Source organism: Heteronotia binoei, chromosome 21 (genome assembly GCF_032191835.1).
Source record: "Heteronotia binoei isolate CCM8104 ecotype False Entrance Well chromosome 21, APGP_CSIRO_Hbin_v1, whole genome shotgun sequence".
Taxonomy (NCBI): Eukaryota; Metazoa; Chordata; class Lepidosauria; order Squamata; family Gekkonidae; genus Heteronotia; species Heteronotia binoei.
Genome location: NC_083243.1, coordinates 117,774,832 through 117,796,207, shown reverse-complemented (window position 1 = coordinate 117,796,207; position 21,376 = coordinate 117,774,832). Strand labels below are relative to the sequence as shown.

Below are 21,376 nucleotides of genomic sequence, written 5' to 3'. Positions count from 1 at the left end.
CAGTTCTATTTTTCCACTTTGTATTTTTAATAGCTGATTATATAATAGCCATTTTTCTTTGGCTGTTTTAGCCGTTATCTTTATCACTTCGGCTGGCACTATCCATAAAGGTCTCCTCTCATTACCATATTTCTTATACTTTATCCATGTATTTAATAGATTACTTATTATATTATGGTGAGAGAAAAGACCATCCATCCTCTTTTTTCCATAATACAAGTATGCATGCCAGCCAAATTTATCTCCGTGGCCTTCCAACACTAAAAGTTTTTTATTTAACGTTATCCATTCTTTCATCCATACTAAACAAACTGCTTCATGATACAATTTTAGATCTGGTAATTGGAATCCACCTCTCTCTTTTGCTTGTTCCATTTTAACATATCTTCCTCCATTTTACGCCATAACTTCTCATAATTATTCTTAAACAAATCAATATTTTTCATTGTTATCTCCACCCCAGGTACTTTACCTTGGAAGTGACTTCACAGCCCGTTAGTCTTTGTAATTCTTGTTGTCTATTCGTCTGCATATTCTTGCACAGAATTTTAGATTTTTCTTTATTTATATAAAGTCCCGCCAACTCCCCAAACTCTTGTATTTTCGTTAACAACAAAGGTGTAACTTGTATGGGGTTTTCATTTATGAACATTATATCATCAGCAAATGCTCTATATTTGTAAGTACATCCTTTTATTTGTAATCCTTCTACATCTTTTTCTTCTTGAATCCGCATCAATAAAATTTCAAGAGTCATTATAAACAACAATGGTGAAAGCGGGCAACCTTGTCTAGTACCTTTGTTAATTTTCATTTCTTCTGTAAGATCTGCATTAACACACAACCTTGCCCTTTGTTCAGAATATATTGCTTTTATCATTCTTATAAAGCTTTCTCCCAGCTCCATCTTGTCCATTACTGCAAACATAAAGTCCCAGTTTAAATTGTCAAATGCTTTCTCTGCATCCGCAAAGAATAATGCTAAGCATTCTAGAGCCCATTGTATTTATTCTCAAAATGGGCCTTATTGCTAGTGTAGTGAATATTTCAAGAGCTGTGTTCAACGTATGGATGAAACCTTTAAAAATGACCCCTTTAAAAAGGTTTCCTAAGCATGTCTAAAAACTTAATGTAAGTGGCATTGTTCTGAGACGGCCGAGTAAGAAGGGATATTGATAAAGGGAAATATGGATTGCTGGATAATTGGAAATGGTAGAGAAGGGTGGAATTAATAAGGCCCACAGAAATGCTTTTAGAATCTTTTTGCCTAAGCAAGAGGGGAACTGGCTGCCAGCTAAGCAAACGAAGAAGACAAGCAGCAAAATTTGTAACTTCCTGAGCAAACCACAGAGCAGCAGGGTTGCTAAAGGCCAGCTGGGACACCAGCGGCAAGCTTAAGAAGAACTTCCTCATTTTCTGCAGAAGGTAGAACATATACGCAGGTTAAAAGCAATTTAGCAATAAGGAATGTGCTTGGTAATATTCTCAATAAGGAAACAAGGGACAGCTGGCAACGAGGAAAGGCCCTTATAAGGTAGACGAACCTAGGAGGATGAAGCAACAGACTAGTACATCACATAAATTGTGGTTGATGCATGTTTTTGTCAGTGTCCCAGGGACCTGGGAAGCTGAGATGTGTTAGGTAGTGAGTGGGTGGAGACACCCTATAAAGGACGGCAGGTAACTGCAGTCATTGCTCAGATTTTCTCTGAAGCCCGTGTACAATGGCCTGTGGTGCACGTTAAATAAAGAACGCTGTTTTCCTGATTCCTCGTCTCCGCTGCCTCCGTTATTGATCCGGCTGAAATTGGTAACGTATAAATAGGTTTTTCCCGTTACAGTTCTGTACCCAGTGTTTCAGATTTAGGCTGAATTCAGACATCATGATAAGCTGTGACTGAACAGAATTTTGTTGGTCTTAGGGCACAAGAACAGCCGTCTGCTGTATTCAGACTCCTTTCACTTCAATCACCTTCTCTTGGAGCTTGACTGGAAACTACAGATTGAACAAGTTCAATTCACTGGGATGTACGAATATACAAACATGTGGCTTTTGTTTACTCTCCACAAGCTGGGATCCAAAGTCTCAGTGGAATCCTAGCATGTGGGAATAAACTCTCTCGCATGGTCCCCTTGCATTTACACAGCATGGTGAGCTGAAGCTTGATCAAACCAGGAAATTTTCAATCAAGCACCATGCATGAAAGCTGGAGGTTGCAAGGATTGAGGGGCACCCATGAGCACAGCATACCAGTTGTAGCCGATACCAATTAATCACAGTTCCTCGTGATATCCAGAAGACAGTTTTCAAAATTAAATTGTTAATTAAGTTGTTAAGCAGGAACATACAGTGGCATTACAATTCAAACAGGAAAAGAATGAGATCCCAAAAGTAGCCTTCTATTGTCTCCACTGCAGAAAAAAAATCAGTTTTTCTCTTATGCAGCAAAATCCTGTTTCGGACGTTGCCCTTTTTAAGAGGACTTAGCCAGTTTTAAAATCCAGATAAAGATTTCTTCTCCAGTCATGCTGATTTCAAAATGAGAGTGCAGATCCTTCCCTACTAAGTCTGAAATCAGATGGTATATGCAGCAGTGAGCAAACCTGAAAAGAAAAATAGACATGTTGACTTCTTAAGTTTATTGTCTGTTCTCACCTTATCTGTCTATTCTTCAGCTATGTAATGTTGTAATTGAATTCTTATTCAACACAAAGAATAGAGGAACTTAAGACCAAGCTATGAGTCACAAGTTCTTGGTGTGAATCTTGCCACTGCAATGAACTTACCAAGAAGCCTCAGACAAGCAACACTCTCTCAGTCTCATCCCCTTATCCTGAATATGAGCATAGTAATAGTGAATTTTATTATTCTATAATCTTTGCTTAACTTCTAATAGTGATACCCGTTGAATATTTGGTATTACTTTTATTATGAAGTAAATAACTTTTTTGATTACCAACCTGTTTAAATCTTCCTCTGATTCTTTCCAGGTCTTCTTGAAGTTTGCCATAAGTTGGGTCCTGATGAGGAAATTTCTGGATCATCTCTATTAATGACTCTAGCACCTTAATTTTTTTACTGTAAAAATATAAAACTGAATCAGATACCTGAATTTGAAAGTTTCCAGTTCTCTAAGGAGCTTCCATCATCACAACAACTGTGCAATTTAGGCTAGGATGACCAGACCAAAGTCCTATTACAAATGTTCAAAGCAATATACACATTTATTAAATCTCTACTTAATCATAAAGAGAAAGACCCACGGATCTTCTACATGCACCCATGGTATCTTGAGACAATGGCATCAATTACCCTACTCCCTTTTATTATGGCCACTCATTTTAAGAAACCATATATTGCCATACGAGACAACTCAAACAATTTCCTCACAGCCAATTATAACCATTTTTTTCTGCTAGTTCACACATCATCACTGCATTGTATAAAGTCTGGTCTGGCCTGTTTGCATATGACATCATTTTCCCAGCCATGAAAGCAGGGAAAATTATAATCATAAACCCCTCCCCCTCCCTATGGCTAGCATAGGAAAGAGCTATGTCACCTGCCTCAGTATTTCATTTTACAACTGGAATCAGAGCACCATGAAATTAACTGATGCATGCTAACTGATGCATTTCGTTTCAGATGTTTTTAAAGGCAGCTCCTACCTTGAGGCCTATGAATATCATATTAGACTGCTCTGTTTGTTTTCAGTTTTTATACCCTGTATTCTTTAAGTGGCTTGTCTTTTTTAAAAAAACGTTTTATTTATTTATTCTACTGGTCTCAATACTTTGATTTATTTTATTGTGCGATTTGTTTTACCAAATTGTTTTATTGCCTTGACTGGTCTTGTTTTATTGTGAGCCTCCTGAAACAGATCTGGAGAGGTTGCATACGCATTTCCTAAATCAGGGGCGAGGAACCTTTTTTCAGCCAAGGGCCATATGGATATTTATAACATCATTGTTGGGCCATAAAAATTATCAATTTAAAAAACAGTGCTCTACCGAGGGAGAATAATTCAGGTCAGCAAAATTAATGCAAATAATTGTTTTTCTATCTGAAGTCATGTGGGGAGAGCCTAATCTGGCACTCACACACACCCGGCCCGCCACCCTAGGCAAATACATAGGTCCAGGGCTTTTTTGTAGAAAAAGCCCAGCAGGAACTCAGTAACATATTAGACCACATCCCCTAGTATTAGCATATTAGGTCACATACTCATTAGCATATTAGGCCACACCATCTGGGATAATCAAGTGCAAACTGAACTGTGACAGTAACTTTTCCAGGCCCTGCAGCAACTCTGGCCAGTCAGCCATGCCCCAGGGAGGCTGCTGCACAGCACAGCTGGGCCCCACGATCCTCGCTGGCCAGCCAGGCCCCAGGGAGGCTGCCACATGGCTCAGTTCGGTCCAGCAATCCCCGAGGGCCACACCAAGTGACCTCAAGGGCCATATACGGCCCTCAGGACGGAGGTTCCCCACCCTTGTCCTAAATAAATAAATAACTCCATTATCATACAAAGCAGCTCTGATCCATGAAATAGCCAGATTTCTATGATTTGCATCACCACAATACACAATCAAGGCACCAATTCTTCATATATGGGGATGTTTCCCTACGCATATTAAAAGAACAAAAGGCTGTTACTAAGCAATAGGCTAGTGACTCCAAGTAGAACTGATGTCCACACTTCCATCCTTTACAACGCTAGCTTAGATATAATGGCATGTATCCTACAACTCCACTCAGCAAAGTCTGAAGCCTTCCTCCAACTTCAGTGGCTTTTCATTTGGAGGAAAAACAAGAACTACAAAACAAAACACTTAAACTAGAAGAACAGAGCTGCTGGTAAGCTGTGCTGAGTGAGAATAGCTTGTTTGCCTGGGGGTAATTGCTGGCCCCACCCTCTGCTGTTGCTCTGGCTGTTGAGTCAGAAGTGGGTGGGGGCTTGAGCCTCTAATTTGCAAGGCGCATCCTTGCCAAAGGGCTCTTGGCCTGTGGCTCTTAGCCTGGGGGTTCTATAGGAAGATGGGTAGTTACTCAAAAGTACTGTATTTTTCGGACCATAAGACGCACTCCCCCCCCAAAAGAAAAGTGGGGGGGAAAGTGTGTGTCTTATGGAGTGAAGGGACGATAGGACGTACCTTCCTCCGGGGGGGGGGGGATCTGCTGCCTCTGCCTCCGATTCCGGCGCTTCCCCCGCGCCTGCCTGCCTGGCTCCAGCTCTGCTTCCAGCAAGTGCTGGGATCGCTCCACGCTGCCCCCACCGCAAACCCAGCGCTTTGCGAGCGTCGGCTGTGGAGGGGGCAGTGTGCTTCCTCCGTGCCTGTCTGCCTGGCTCCAGCTCTGACGCTTACAGCAAGCGCCAGGATCGCTCCCTACGATCCCGGCGCTTGCTTTAAGCATCAGAGCTGGAGCCAGGCAGACAGGCACGCTGCCCCCACCGCAAACCCAGCGCTTCGCAAGCGCCGGCTGTGGAGGGGGTGGCGTGCTTCCTCTGTGCCTGTCTGCCTGGCTCTAGCTCTGATGCTTAAAGCAAGCGCCGGGGGCGATCCTGGCGCTTGCTGTAAGCGTCAGAGCTGGAGCCAGGCAGACAGGCACGGAGGAAGCACACTGCCCCCCCCCGCATCCGGCGCTCACGAAGCGCTGGGTTTGCGGTGGGGGCAGTGTGGAGCGATCCCAGCGCTTGCTGGGATCCCCCTCCGCCCTCCGATCCCGGCGCTTGCTTTAAGCATCAGAGCTGGAGCCAGGCAGACAGGCACGGAGGAAGCACGCCGCCCCCTCCACAGCCGACGCTCGCGAAGCGCTGGGTTTGCGGTGGGGGCAGCGTGGAGCGATCCCAGCGCTTGCTGGAAGCAGAGCTGGAGCCAGGCAGGCAGGCGCGGGGGAAGCGCCTGGATCGGAGGCGGAGGCAGTGGATCGCCCCCCAGGAGGAAGGTGCGTCCTATGGTCCGGAGAGTCTTATGGACCGAAAAATACGGTAGTTTCAAGTGGCAGTTGGTAGTGAGATTTAAAGAGAAATGAAGATAAAGAAATTTTTGAAATGGATTGCAGCAGTATGGCTGGTGAGGGAGCAGAGGCAGTGACGTGTAAAGACTGTGGGATGTTTGTATTTCTACCTGAGAGTAGCACGAATTACACTTGCAGCAAGTGTAAGTTAGTGACCCTGCAGGAGGAAAAGATATAGGGACTGGAGGCATGATTGTCCACACTCCAGTGTATAAAGGAAGATGAGGATTTCCTTGACAAAATGTATGAGGCGCTCTTAAAAGGACAAGAGGAGGGAGAGGAAACGGTATCTTAGCAATTTGAAGAGGACCCAACACAGGAGGAGGGTTCCTGGAAAAATGTAACCTGAAGGAGAAAGAAAATCAGGAGATGTTCTGAGCCCCTCCTGCTCAGCAATAGGTTCCAGGATCTCCCTCCCAGTAACTAATTCTGAGCCATTGGAACAAGGGCTAGGTCCCCAGCCTCCATGAAGTTTGAAGAAAGTTTCTCAGGCTCCTGTGGATAAGAAGCCTGGAGCTTCTGCTCCCCAATATAGGAAGAGGAAGGTGGTGCTGATTGGAGACTCCTTGCTCAGAGGGCTGGAGCTCAAAGTATGCCGACCGGACGTCATCCCAAGAGGTCTGCTGTCTGCCAGGTGCACGCATCCAGCACGTCACAGAAAGGATTGGAAGACTTATCAAGCCCACGGATTACTATCCTTTTGTGCTGATCCACGTGGGAACGAACGATACTGCCCGTCATAGCCCTGAATGTATTAGAAAGGACTATGTGGCTCTTGGTCAGAAGGTGAAGGAGCTGGGCGCACAGGTTGTGTTCTCATCAGTGCTTCCTGTTGAAGGCTGCGGCTTAGGATGAGAAAAAAGAATACTTCAGATAAACGACTGGCTACGTTGATGGTGGTCAGGAAAGATTCGGATTTCTGGACCATGGCTTACGCTTTTGAGATGGTGGTCTTCTATCGGGAGATGGTTTGCATGTTACAGCAGTAGGAGAAAGGGTGTTTGGTAACAGCCTTGCTAACCTAATGAGGAGGGCTTTAAACTAAATTGTATGGGGGAGCGAGACAATAATTCAAAGCCTCATATGATGCCAGAAACTGGGGATAAGAACACTAAAGATTTGCAAAGAGTGGTGCATACGCTAGGTAATGTTAACTTACAGGCTTGTACGGAAACCAAACCCTCGGGATGCATAAAACATGGATTCCGATGTCTTTACACTAATGCACAGAGTATGGGAAACAAACAGAAGGAACTGGAAGTCCTAATAAAGGAAGGAGACTATGACATAATAGGCCTTACTGAAACTTGGTGGGATGACACTCACAACTGGAGTATTAGGATTCAGAGGTACAACTTATTTAAAAGGAACAGGCAATGAGAAAGGGCGGAGGTGTAGCAGTATAGGTGAAGGAGGTATATACTTGTGAGGAAATATGTGAATCTGAGCATGGCAGCTCAGTTGAGAGTCTCTGGGTAAAAATAAAAGGAGTAAGAAATAACAGTGATATTATTGTGGGGGTCTGCTATAGACCACCAAGTCAGTCAGAGGACTTGGATGAGATACTTCTACAGCAGATTGCAAAGTTCTCCAAGAGAAGGGATACAGTGATCATGGGAGATTTCAATTACCCGGACATCTGTTGGAAGTCCAACTCTGCTAAAAATGAAAAGTCAAATAGATTCCTGACTTGTCTTGCTGACAACTTCCTTTTCCAGAAAGTGAAGAAGGAAACAAGGGGATCTGCTATCTTGGATTTGATTCTCACCAACAAGGAAGAATTGATTGAAGAAGTGGAAATAGTGGGCACGCTGGGCAGTAGTGACCATGTGATTTTGGAATTTACAGTCTTAGGGAAGGGAAAAGCTATACGTAGTCAGACTTATAAGTTGGACTTCAGAAAGGCAAACTTTGATAAACTTAGAACTATGCTGGGTAAAACCCCATGGTCAGAAATACTTAGGCGGAAGGGGGTTCAGGAGGGGTGGGAGTTTCTTAAAAGTGAAATACTGAAAGTGCAATCACAGACAATTCCAATGAGAAGAAAAAATGGAAAAAGCCTAAAGAAGCCAAAGTGGCTCCATAAACCACTCTCTAAAGACGTGAGAATAAAAAGACTCCTTTAGGAATTGGAAGGAGGGTCTTATAACCAAGGATGAATATGACTTCCGGGGAAGGAAAATGCCGAGCTGAGTTGTCTCTCGTAACGGGAGCAGGCTGAAAGTTTTGTTCGGGGTAGTGGAGGGCAACTCAAAGCCCACTGCCTACCTTTCTCAGTGAGAGAAAGGTCCAAGACTTGCACAGAAACTTTGGAAAGAGATTTACCTTGGCTGAAAAGAAGCCCTGTAGGGGGTTTCTTTGAGGCTTTGAGGAGTCTCTGGAAGTTTGCATAGTCAACGTCTGCAAGACTTTTCAGAGTCATTGATTTGGCATAAGCTCGTCAGGATCCTATCCTTCTGGGACATTTCTAAAAAACTAAAGCTTTGGAAGACCAGTGGAACTTGGATAAGTGGAGATAAAGGTACAGAAGCTTTCTTTTCACTCCGGAGCTACTTATAGACTAAAGGGACATATTAAAGGTGGGAAAAAGGAAAAAATATAAAGCTTGCAAGTAGAAGAAGGAAAGGGTGAAGTTTGGATTGTTTTAATATAAAGGACAGTGCTAAAATCTGTTAAAAACTGAAAAGAGATCATTGTTTAGTCTACCTTGCGGTTTCCTGGAATGTAAACAGCCACGTTGCACTGGAATATATCGGAGCTGGCCTGCAACTCTTCTGAGCAAGACAGGAAGTGCGTCAAGTATCGTGAGATTTCCATGAGAGTTGATGATGACAGAGACAGGAAGCAGTAAAGAAAAAAGCCTACTCTATACCATAGAGAAACATCGGCAGCCATTGCTGGGAGGTCCAATTTAAAACATTGTTTTTAAAAAGATTTGAGACTTTAAAATTGACAGAATCAACTGGAAAAAGGGTAAGAAGACAAGAACTATTGACTATATTATTGGTGGGCTCCTGGGGTGATCTTAAAAGGGAAAAAAAAATTTTAAAAGGAGAAAAAATCGCAGCCGCCATTTTGGAATTTTTGAAGACTTTCTTGATAAATATCTCGGCCTAGGGGGCTCAGAAACCAGCGAAATTGGGCTTGCTGGAAAGGGCAAGCCCTACTCTATTGAACCTGACTGTCAGATTTCAGTTTGGTGAAGTCAAAAATTTCGTCATTTTTTAAAGGGAAAAAAAATCTTAAAAAATTCATATCTGGGCCTGGGAAGCTCAGAAGAAAACAGAATAAAGTTTAACTAACAGAGAAAATTTAGACCTTTTGAATTTGGTAGTTAAACCTGAGATTGGTGAAACGGAAATTTTTGGTATTTTTATTCCTTTGTCTTTGGCTTAAATGTCTGAGCCCAGGCAGCCCCGAACAAGGGCCCTTTCATTAGAAAAAATGCAGGACCAAATGGAGGCTATGGAAGCCAGAATTATGAAAGGAGTTAAGAAAATGATGGAAGAAATGAAGGAAGAACTTGTCACAGTGATTAAAAAGGAAGTGGATGAGCTCAAAGATAGAATTGGGGAAACAGCTAAGAAAGTGCAGGAGGTGGAAGAGAAAGTTAAAATACATGATACCACCTTGTTGAAAGTTCAAGAAAAAGTGACTATCCACGACTGCAAATTAATGGAAAATCAGATACGTTTGAGAGGAGTACCTGAGGAAGAGAACAGTGATCTGAAAGGATATATAATAAACATAATTGCAGAATTCTTAGATGAAGACCCTGATAAGACTAAAAGCATGTATGATCACATGTATAGAGTTAATTCGCTTTTTGCCAAAAAAAACAATTTACCAAGAGATGTTGTTGTAAGATTTATGACAAAGGAAATGGTGGGAAGGATCATGAAGAAAAACTTTGAAGAGTCATTGATAGTAAGAGGTAGCAGAGTGAGAATTATGAAGGAGCTACCTAAACAAGTGATAAACGACAGGAGAACATACAAAAAGTTGACAGAAAAATTGAAAGACAATGGCACAAGGTACAGATGGATAATCCCCGAGGGTTTGAGCTTTGAACTTCAGGGGAAGAGAGTCACAATTACAAATGCCCGAGAGTTGAGGAGATTTTTTGAAGAAAATAAAGAATTTGCACCATGATGGATTACAAATTATTGTCTTGGAATGTTAATGGACTAAATTCACCACAAAAAAGAAGATCAACTTTTCATTGGATCAAGAAGCAAAATTGTAATATAATTTGTTTGCAAGAAGTTCACATCAAACAAAAGGATTATAAATTTTTATGGAACAAGCAACTGGGAAGGGAATTTTTTTCGTTAGCTGAGCAGAAAAAAAGGGGAGTAGTTTTTTTATATTAAACAAGATTTGGAGCCAAAATTGGTGTTTAAAGATAAAGATGGAAGATTTGCAGCAGTGGAGATAACATCAAATGGGAAAAAAACGCTGTTATTGGGACTATATGCACCTAACGGTGCAAAAGATGTTTTTTTTAAAGACATTACACAACAGTTAGATGAGTTGACTTATGATCAAATACTCTTAATGGGAGATTTTAATGGAACAGTTCAGAATTCACTGGATAGATCCGGAGGGAAAAAAAATGATGGGAAAGAAGGGAAATTGCCAAAGTCTTTTTTTGAATTAGTTAAACAAGAAAATTTGGAAGATATATGGAGAAAGTTTAATCCTGAAGTGAGGGACTATACTTTTTTTTCTGCAAGACATAAGACTTTTTCTAGAATTGACATGCTGTGGGGAACCAGAGATTTAGGCCTTATAACAAGGAAGATAGAGATCCTACCTAAAATTGGAGCTGACCATAACCCAATAATGTGGATTACAAAATTGTCCAAAAGACTGAGAAGATGGAGATTGAATGAAGATTTGCTACAGAGCAAAGAAACAGTGACTTTTCTAGGAAAAGAAACTAAAGAATTTTTCCAAGTAAATGACAAAGAAGATATTGACTTCCAGACGGTCTGGGATGCTTATAAAGCAGTAATGAGAGGGTTGTTGATTACTTTGAACAATAAAGATAAAAGGGAAAAAGAAAAACAACTATTGGACATTCAAAATGAAATAAAGAAAAAGGAAGGAGAGTTGAGGAAAAGACCAGGGAAAAAGAAAACTCTAAGGGAAATTTCAATATTACAAACTCAATTAAGACATTTGTTAAGCAAAGAAGTGGAATGGAATCTGAAAAGGCTTCAGCAGAAATCGTTTGAAGGAGCAAATAAGACGGGGAAATATTTGGCGTGGCAACTGAAGAAAAAGAGGGAAAATAAAATAATTAGTAGAATCGTGACAGATGAAAGAGAAGTAGTTACTCAAGAGGGAATAAAAAGAGAATGTTTTAAGTATTATGCCAAGTTGTTTAAAGGTGCTGAAGTAAAGAGAGAAAAGATAGACGAATATCTACAAAAAATAAAAATTGAGCCCTTAACTGAAAATATGAGAAAAGTTTTGAATGACCCAATTGAAAAAGTAGAAATTGAAGCAGCAATCAACGCGATGAAAAATGATAAAGCTCCAGGGCCAGATGGTTACACAGCTAAATACTTTAAAATTTTTAAGGAGGAATTAATACCAAAATTACAGAAGCTGATGAATGTAATAAGAATTAAAGGGAATGTACCAAATACATGGAAAAAAGCTGTTATTTCTTTGATACCCAAAGAAGAAAGAGACGTCACAAATGTGAAAAATTATAGACCAATTTCGCTTTTGAACAATGATTAAAAAATATTTACAAGAATTCTGGCAGAACGACTTAAGCAATATCTGATAAATTTTATAAAGGAAGATCAAGCTGGTTTTCTTCCTAAAAGACAAATAAGAGACAATATTAGAACTGTTGTAAATATTGTAGAATATTATGAAAGACACCCAGAAAAAGAAGTAGCATTATTCTTTGCGGATGCAGAGAAAGCATTTGATAATTTAAACTGGGACTTTATGTTTGCAGTGATGGAAAAAATGGAGCTTGGAGAAAGTTTTATAAGAATGATAAAGGCAATATATTCTGAACAAAGGGCAAGGTTGTGCGTTAATGCAGATCTTACAGATGAAATGAAAATCAGCAAAGGTACTAGACAAGGCTGCCCGCTTTCGCCATTGCTGTTCATAATGACTCTTGAAATTTTACTGATGCAGATTCAAGAAGAAAAAGATCTAGAAGGATTACAAATAAAAGGCTATACATATAAGTACAGAGCATTTGCTGATGATATAATGTTTATAAATGAAAATCCCATACAAGCTACACCTTTGTTATTAACGAGAATACAAGAGTTTGGGGAGTTGGCGGGACTTTATATAAATAAAGAAAAATCAAAAATTTTGTGCAAGAATATGCAGATAAATAGACAACAAGAATTACAAAGACTAACGGGTTGTGAAGTTGCCTCTAAGGTTAAATACCTAGGGGTAGAGATAACAATGAAAAATATTGATTTGTTCATATGAAAAACTATGGCGTAAAATAGAAGAAGATATGCTAAAGTGGAACAAGCTCAACTTGTCATTGTTGGGCAGAATAGCTGCAATAAAAATGAATATTTTACCAAGGATTATGTATTTGTTTCAAACCATCCCTATTGTGAAAGATGCTAAACAGTTTGATAAATGGCGAAGGAAAATTTCGGAATTTGTGTGGGCCGGGAAGAAACCAAGAATTAAAATGAAAGTCTTGACAGATGCAAGAGAGAGAGGTGGATTCCAATTACCAGATTTGAAACTGTATCATGAAGCAATTTGTTTAGTATGGATGAAAGAATGGATAACGCTGTTAAATAAAAAACTTTTAGTGTTGGAAGGCCATGGAAAAAAATTCGGCTGGCATGCATACTTGTATTACGGAAAAAAGATGATGGATGGTCTTTTCTCTCACCATTATATAAGACGTAGTCTACTAAATGTGTGGATAAAGTATAAGAAATATGGTGATGAGAGGAGACCTTTGTGGATAGTGCCAGCTGAAGTGATAAAGTTAACGGCTAAAACAGTTAATGAAAAACAGCTATCATATAACCAGTTACTAAAAATACAAAGTGGGAAAATAGAACTGAAAACTGCAGAAGAACTGAGTTATAAATATGATTGGTTTCAAATGCAACAATTAAAAAGCTTGATGGAGAATGATATTAAAGCCGAAGGAATAAGGAAAGAACAAACAGAAATGGAAAGAGTTCTGCTTGGAGACAATGAGAAATTAATCTCAAAAGTATACAAATTACTTTTACAATGGTCTACAGAAGATGAAGTAGTGAAATCTCAAATGATAAAATGGGCAATTAATGTAAATAAAGAAATAAGGATGGAATCTTGGGAGTATTTGTGGAAGAACTCTATGAAACTCGCAACATGTCATAGTATTAAAGAAAACTGTTTTAAGATGATGTATAGATGGTATATGACTCCAAAAAAATTAGCAAAGATGAACAATAAGATGCCAGATGGAAATGTAAAAAGCATGAAGGTTCTTTCTACCATATGTGGTGGACTTGTGAAAGGGCTAAAATGTTTTGGCAGATGATTCAGCAAGAGATCTTTAAGATTCTGGGATATGAATTCAACAAAGAGGCAGAGACTTTTTGTTGCTGGGATTACAAATGGAAAAATTTCCAAAAGAAGATAGAACTTTAATATGGTACTTGCTCTCAGCTGCTAGGACATTGTATGCGCAGTTATGGAAGCAAGAAAAAATACCAGAAAAATGGGACTGGATTACAAAAGTTATGTCATGGAGTGAAATGGACAAATTAACAAGAAAACTAAGAGACTATGATTTAGAACTTTTAATGCGGAGTGGAAGAAATTCAGAAGATACGTAGAGAAAGAGTGGAAAATAAAAGGACATTGGACAATTTTTGATGATTAAGATTTTTATAGTTAAGGGCACCTTAATATTTGTTTTTTTTAAAATAACACTGGCGGGGGTCAAGTAACGGAGGGAGGGGTGGGAGGAAAGTAAGATATGGGGTAGAACGATTTTTTTTTTATTTTATTTTAAGATCTTTATAAGTTGTAGATATAATTCTGCTACCATATGTTACTAATAAATTTGTTTATACAAAACAAAAAAATAACCAAGGATGAATATAAACAAATCACCAGTGCTTGTAGAGAAAAAGTTAGGAAAGCTAAAGCTCAGTATGAGCTTAGGCTGGCCAAAGATGCTAAAAGCAATAAAAAAGGGTTCTTTTCTTATGTTCAGAGTAAGAAAAAGAGCAAGGACAAAGTAGGTCCATTGAGAGGGCAAGAAAGTGAAATTGTAACAGGTAATGAAGAGAGGGCGGAACTGCTCAATTCCTGCTTTTCCTCAGTCTTCTCTTCTGAGGGAAACGGTGCTCAACATGGCAAAAACAGAACATATAAGGAAGGGGGTATGAAGGTCCAACCTAGATCAGCATAGGGGTAGTACATAAACACCTAGTTTCTTTAAATGAAACTAAATCCTCAGAGCCAGATGAATTGCATCCAAGGGTTCTAAAAGAGCTTGCGGATGTAATTTCTAAGCCTCTGCCTATTATTTTTGAGAATTCTTGGAGAACAGGAGAGGTGCCGATCGAATGTTGTCCCCATCTTCAAGAAGGGGAAAAAAGACGATCCGGGTAACTACCGACCTGTCAGCCTGACGTCTATAGCTGGAAAAGTTTTAGAACAAATCATCAAACAGTTGGTCCTGGAACATTTAGAAAGAACGGATGTGATTACTAAGAGCCAGCATGGTTTTCTCAAGAACAAGTCATGTCAGACTAACCTCTCTTTTTTTGAGAAAGTGACTACCTTGCTGGATCAGGGGAATGCTGTAGACATCATTTATCTTGATTTCAGTAAGGCTTTTGATAAGGTTCCACATAGTATCCTTGTTGACAAGTTGGTAAAATGTGGTTTGGATCCTGTTACCGTTAGGTGGATCTGTAACTGGTTGACAGATCGCAACCAAAGAATCCTTGTGAATGGTTCCTCATCCTCTTGGAGAGGAGTGACAAGTGGAGTGCCTCAAGGATCTGTCCTGGGACCTGTTTTGTTCAACATCTTTATCAATGATTTGGATGAGGGAATAGAGGGAATGCTTATTAAATTTGCAGATGATACTAAATTGAGAGGGGTCACAAACACAGAATAAGACAGAAACAGGATACAGGATAATCTTGACAGGCTGTAAAACTGGACTAAAATCAATACAATGAATTTTAACAGGGATAAATGTAAAGTTCTGCATTTAGGTAGGAAAAATCCAATGCATGGTTATGGGATGGGGGAGACTTGTCTTAGCAGTAGTATGTGCGAAAAGGATCTAGGGGTCTTAGTGGATCATACGCTGAACATGAGTCAACAGTGTGATGCGGCGGCTAAAATGCAATTTTGGGCTGGATCAACAGAAGTATAGTGTCCAGATCACGTGATGTGATGGTATCACTTTACTCTGCTCTGGTAAGACCTCACCTGGAGTATTGTGTTCAGTTTTGAGCACCACATTTTAAAAAGGATATAGACAAGCTGGAATGGGTCCAGAGGAGGGCGACAAAGATGGTGAAGAGTCTGGAGACCAAGTCCTATGAGGAAAGGCTGAAGGAGCTGGGGATGTTTAGCCTGGAGAGGAGGTGGCTGAGAGGTGATCTTCAAGTATTTGAAGGGCTGTCATATAGAGGATGGTGTGGAATTGTTTTCTGTGGTCCCAGAAGGTAGGACCAGAACCAATGGGTTGAAATTAAATCAAGAGTTTCCAGCTCAACATTAGGAAGAACTTCCTGACCGTTAGAGCAATTCCTCAGTGGAACAGGCTTCCTCGGGAGGTGGTGAGTTCTCCTTCCTTGGAAGTTTTTAAACAGAGGCTAGATGACCATCTGATAGCAATGAAGATCCTGTGAATTTAGGGGGAAGTGTTTGTGAGCTTCCTGCATTGTGCAGGGGTTGGACTAGATGACCCCAGAGGTCCCTTCCAACTCTATGATTCTATGGTTCCAAGTCCCCTTAGGCTGGAGGGATTTTTTAAATTTCCCTGGACATAGTGGTAACGTACATGCCATTTATTTCATATACAACTAAAAATACTCTGGCAAGCAGAAGTCTTCAATATCAGTCCTATTTTAAGTCCTTTGTCATATATTTATATTTTTGTTTAAATGTTCACGTTATTTTTGGTTACTGGTTACCTAAGAAGACCCAGAGTGAGAGGTGTATGTCACATTTGCACTGCATTTCCAAAAGAATGACAGTCAGCAGAGGCTAACTGTAACCCACAAGGTTACAAGCTGGCACTTGCTGGAAGTGAGGCTTCCTTTTGCTTGACGTGGAGCCTAGAGAATGTTCATCTGTGAAAGAGCACTGATACTCTTTTACATGTGACCTCACCTCTCAAATGTCTAGCAGTGGATTTCTGACAATTAATAATCACCCCATATTATCAGAGGGGAAAACAGAAACTATGCCCACAAAGATCCAGGAGGGCAGGGCTCCTGTGTTGATCTGAAGCAATAAAACAAAGTTAGAGTTCAGTGGCACCTTTAAAACCAACAAAGTTTTTTGTTCAAGGTATGAACTTCCATGTGCATTCATACTTCCTCAGATACACAGAAATGGAAGATAACTGTTCAAACTTATAGACAAAGGCCAAACAGCAAATCAGCATGTAATATGATGAATATATTTTAAGATATTTAGAGACAAAACAGGAATAACAAGTTTACAGGGTCAACAGTTGTTTGGATTTAATTAAGGGGGAATAACACGGAAACAATAAATATATCAAACTAGGAGATAAATGTGTAAAAGAATCCTTTCTAAGTTGAGAAGTTAGCTGAGACTCCATTGTAACACTCCATTCATCTCCTCACAAGCATGAAGGTAACAAACAGCCTGTTTTTCTTTTGTTGGGGGTGGGGTGCAGTGTTATTTAGGGTAATGGATTTCAATTTTCATTTAATTACAATGAAATCACTATATCAATATATTGTTCTTTAGAGGTGTTATGTCAGAGAAATCTATTCCTATATATTGCACTGCATTTATAATTTCAAAAAAGTAATGCATTAAAATACAGAGGATGTACAGCCCCTTTTGGTGCGAATGAGTTTAGCATATGTAATGAGAAAATAAACCAATATCCCTGTTAAGTCTTTGGGGGCGGGTGGTTGTTCTGAGTGTTGTAATAATTTGTAATTCAGAAATTTCCCTCTCCATTTTGTTCCTAAAGTTCCTTTAAAATAAAAAAGCTACTTTGAGGTCACCCACCGAATGTTCTGGGATGTCAGATTCTGACATCAGGAATCACAAGACCGAGAAACCTGTACAACACTTCAACCTCCCAGAACATTTCCATTTCTATGTGTCTGAGGAAGTGTGCATGCAAGCTCCTACTTTGAATAAAACTTTGTTGGTCTTAAAGGTTCCACGGGACTCAAACTTTGTTCTATATATACATAGTAGTTACTGGCAGTATATGCTGCCAATAACTGTCACTATATGCTGACAAAATTCAGCCAGGCCAGTATCAATACAAACCCAGGGATGGCTTGAGTTAAGCCCTCTTTTAAAGAAGAATTTAGTAAACAAAATTGTACCGTTTCTGATGTCAGCAAACATCAAATTAAGGTCAACTGGACAAACATCAAACAGTTTTGTTCATTTTTAGCATTTTTTTAAGAGGTCCAACAAGGACAATTACTCTATTATCTATTTAATACACTCTTATTCCAAACTTTCCCCTAGGAACTCAGGATGGCATACATCAATCTTCCTTCATCTATTTTATCCCCATAGCAAGCCTGTGAGGACTGGCCAAAGGTCACCCAGTGAGCTTCCATGGAATAGTGAGAACTGGAAACCAAGGTTCAGATCCTGGTTCAACACTCACTACACCAGGCTGGCTTTTTAGCTGATTAACCATGCACAAAGTCAAATCTTCAGAAGTTGTGCCTGCAAATATATATGTAATTCTTCCCCAAGGCCTGCTAAATGACAGGATTTACAGCATTGCACAGGCAGAGCTAATATGATTATTCTTGAACTTAAATGCTGATATCATAAACATTGGTAAGAAATGTTGCCAGTCTTCCCGACCTTCGCCTAGCAACATGGCTATTTTACTATACATCTTAGTCTATTACTGACACCTTCTTGATCCTCTGTTATGAAATCTTTGTTTCATTACATGTTTGACATTTTTGATTCCCCACCACTATCCCCGCATTCTTTATTCTAGGAAACAAACCCATGAAAAGTGAGACTTGAGGTAAACACTGGCTTTCTTTCTTAATCTTACCTTTGTTTATCATCTGAGTGTTTATGAAGCAATCTTAGCCATGTCATTGAAAAACCAAGGTATGATCCAATCTATATTTGTGGGAAAGATCAGTTAATTTTTTTGTTACTCCACTAAGATAATTTCCTGTTATAGAACACTGGATGTAAACATAATGAACACCCAAGAAATCCAACACACTTGCCTTTACGAGACGACAGCTTAAGCCAGAGGTGGGCAAACTGCGGCTCAGGAGCCACATGTGGCTCTTTCACACACATTGTGTGGCTCTCAAAGCCCTTACCACTCCATCAGCTGGTTTGGAGAAGACATTTCTCTCTTCAACTTGCTGCATGGAGAATGCATTTAAAGTTGCTTTCTTTCCACCTCTCCTTCCCCCATCTATTTGTCCTCCCTTCCTGTCCTGTGGCTCTCAAACTTCTGACATTTATGTCTTGTGGCTCTCAAACATCTGACATATATTCTATGTGGCTCCTACATTAAGCAAGTTTGGCCATAAGCATTATGCTCAACTCAAATATAAAATTATTCTATCATCATGAGCTTGTTACTGCAGTACATATTTTGTATGGAGCTTAAATATTCCAGGTAGAGCACCGGGACAGCCCTGAAATGCAATTTGCAAATCAAACTTTATTATGCACCTTATGCATGTAATTACTAAAACACTACTTTTAGTTTCATTACATACTTCTATGCCAACTTTGGCACCTTGTTGTATTCCATATTGTCTTCCTTCCATAGCACCAGCATGAGTTCCTTCAACATAGCCTTCTTGGTAGCCCTCACCATGAAATCTGTAATGAGAGAGGCATTCTCATCATTGGCTTATTTTCCCAGCTTAGTTGAAAAACCCTAAGTTAAACCATAAACATACAACAAAAACTACATGGGCTGAATTTATTTTTACGTATGTCACTGTGAGGATCCCTTAAGAATAAATCCAAGGTATATCAACTCTACCAGCAGTCCAGCCTACTGCAATATGGAGATTTGTCAACAGGTGGCTTGTTGGGGGAAAATGGAGCCTTTCTGATATTTCCAGCTTTAAGTTTTGTTGCATCAACAATTAAGAGTTTACAACAACCACATCAAAGTGAGTACAACTTTACTAATCATGGTACTTGGTTGACACAGTGTGCAAAAAACATTCAGAAGCAAACTGTTCCTATTTCATTCTCTTTCTTTTCATCTTACTCTAACATGGAGGCTTTACTAGAGAAGTAGACTGTAGTATAAATTTTATCTATGAAAAAGTCCTATAATTTTTAAAAACTGACTGTAACATGATAAATCTCAAACTATTAGGATTAGCTCATAAACAGCATCAAGAAGCTTACTTTTAATTCAGTGAATTTATGCAGGCAATGACAACAAGGCTGATATTCTATAGCACACTCATTAAGCATGACAATATACAGGGTCAAACATAAAAACACTCCCAACTGTCCACTTTTCCTATTCCTTCCTTTGTATCTCTTCCTCTCTCATCAATTCGTTTTTAACTATGTTTATGTTTAATTCGATTTATACCCCACCCTCCCCGCCGAGGCGGGCTCAGTTTATGAAATGCACCAGATTCAGAAAGGTTCAAACTATTTACAAAAGATTCCCAAGAATTAAAGTAACCCAGCCCCAAGATTTTACAGTTATGCGCCTTATGCATCAACATGTTTAGTCTCTACTGCTGCTCTGAAATTTTAGATCTTATATATTTTAATTGGTTTTTAACTGTTGATTGTCTTTTATGATGTAACCCACCCTGAGCCTGTTCTACGGGAAGGGCAGGCTAAAAATCGAATAAAATAACTAAATAAAAATATATTATTAGTGAAAATGGAAGTCAGCAAATCACTTAACAACAAACAACACATTACTTTATCTTATTCTGTGTAATATTTCCATGTTACAGATTAAGGAACTGAAAAAGAAAAAAAAGTCCCAGGCAACTCATGAGTTTGTAAACGAGCATGATTCTGGGTTGTCACCTCCAGATTCCCTACTTTTTTAACAGCATCATCACAGGCAAACATACTACAAGTAAAAACTTCCTCTCCCAGATTAAACTGCGCTTCTGGAATTTCTGACATGCTGTGATGCAGCTAATAATGCCAAGAAAACTAGAAAAAATAAAAATGGCAGCCGTTACCTGAACCTGGTCCTTGCAGACCAAGTTCCTCATCTGAAGAAGTGTGCATGCACACGAAAGCTTACATTCTGAATAAAACTAACTTGGTCTTAAAGATGCAATTGACTCCTATTTTGTTCTACTACTTCAGACCAACATGGCTGCCTATTTGGATCTATCTTGCAGACTACAGTACAAGATTATGCCTTTCTCAATCCCGCAAAGGCCAGTGGCCTCAGTTGCAAGATCCCAAGGTGAATATATTACGTATTAAAACTGCCTTATGCTGAATCAGGCACTGGTATTTTCATCAACGTCCAGTGATGAAAAAGAATTTTCTATGCATGAGATGCCAGGAAAGAAACTTAATGCATCTAAAACACCTGTACTATGGCCTCTCCCCGGGGAGTGGAGAGGGGATAGATAATATTATCTACATATCTAATGTAAGACCAATTTTAATGCAACGAGTCACACGACGCCCAGTAAAACTTGGCCATGAAGCTCACTGGGTGACCTTACATTCATTTCATGAGCTCACGGTCTAACTTACCTCACAGGGTTGTTGTGAGCATAAAATAAGGGAAGAGCGAACCAAATATGCCACCCCTGTCGAGATAAAAACGTTAAAGATTCTTATTGCCCTTCTCAATAAGGGCAATACTGCCCAGCCCTGCCCGCCGCCTCCCTTCGGTCCCACCACTTGTGCGGTCAAGCTCTAAGGTCGCACCTGGCCTCCGCCATAACGATAGCATCAAACGCGTCCGGCTCATTCGTCACAGCCATGTTAGCTCTCTTTTACCGACTCTCAAAAGCTAGCCGGTTCTCAGCGGCCCAGAATAAGAACCGACGGCAAGCCGTAAGGACCAACGTAGAACAGCATCCATTGCGCACACTCCGAAGGGCTATAAACGGTCTTCCGTCACTGAAGGGCTAAACCGCACAC

General features: G+C 39.9%; 1 protein-coding gene across 1 annotated transcript; it reads right to left on the bottom strand.

The window, feature by feature from the left end:
* Positions 1 to 2,304: 2,304 nt before the first annotated feature.
* Positions 2,305 to 21,315, bottom strand: LTO1 (LTO1 maturation factor of ABCE1). Its single transcript, XM_060262964.1, has 5 exons — positions 21,161 to 21,315; positions 18,994 to 19,099; positions 18,303 to 18,373; positions 2,962 to 3,079; positions 2,305 to 2,604 (listed from the first exon to the last, which is right to left on the bottom strand). Exons 1-5 carry the CDS (start codon positions 21,214 to 21,216, stop codon positions 2,536 to 2,538), a joined length of 420 nt encoding a protein of 139 aa, XP_060118947.1. The 5' UTR covers positions 21,217 to 21,315; the 3' UTR covers positions 2,305 to 2,535.
* Between the last annotated feature and the right edge of the window lie 61 nt (positions 21,316 to 21,376).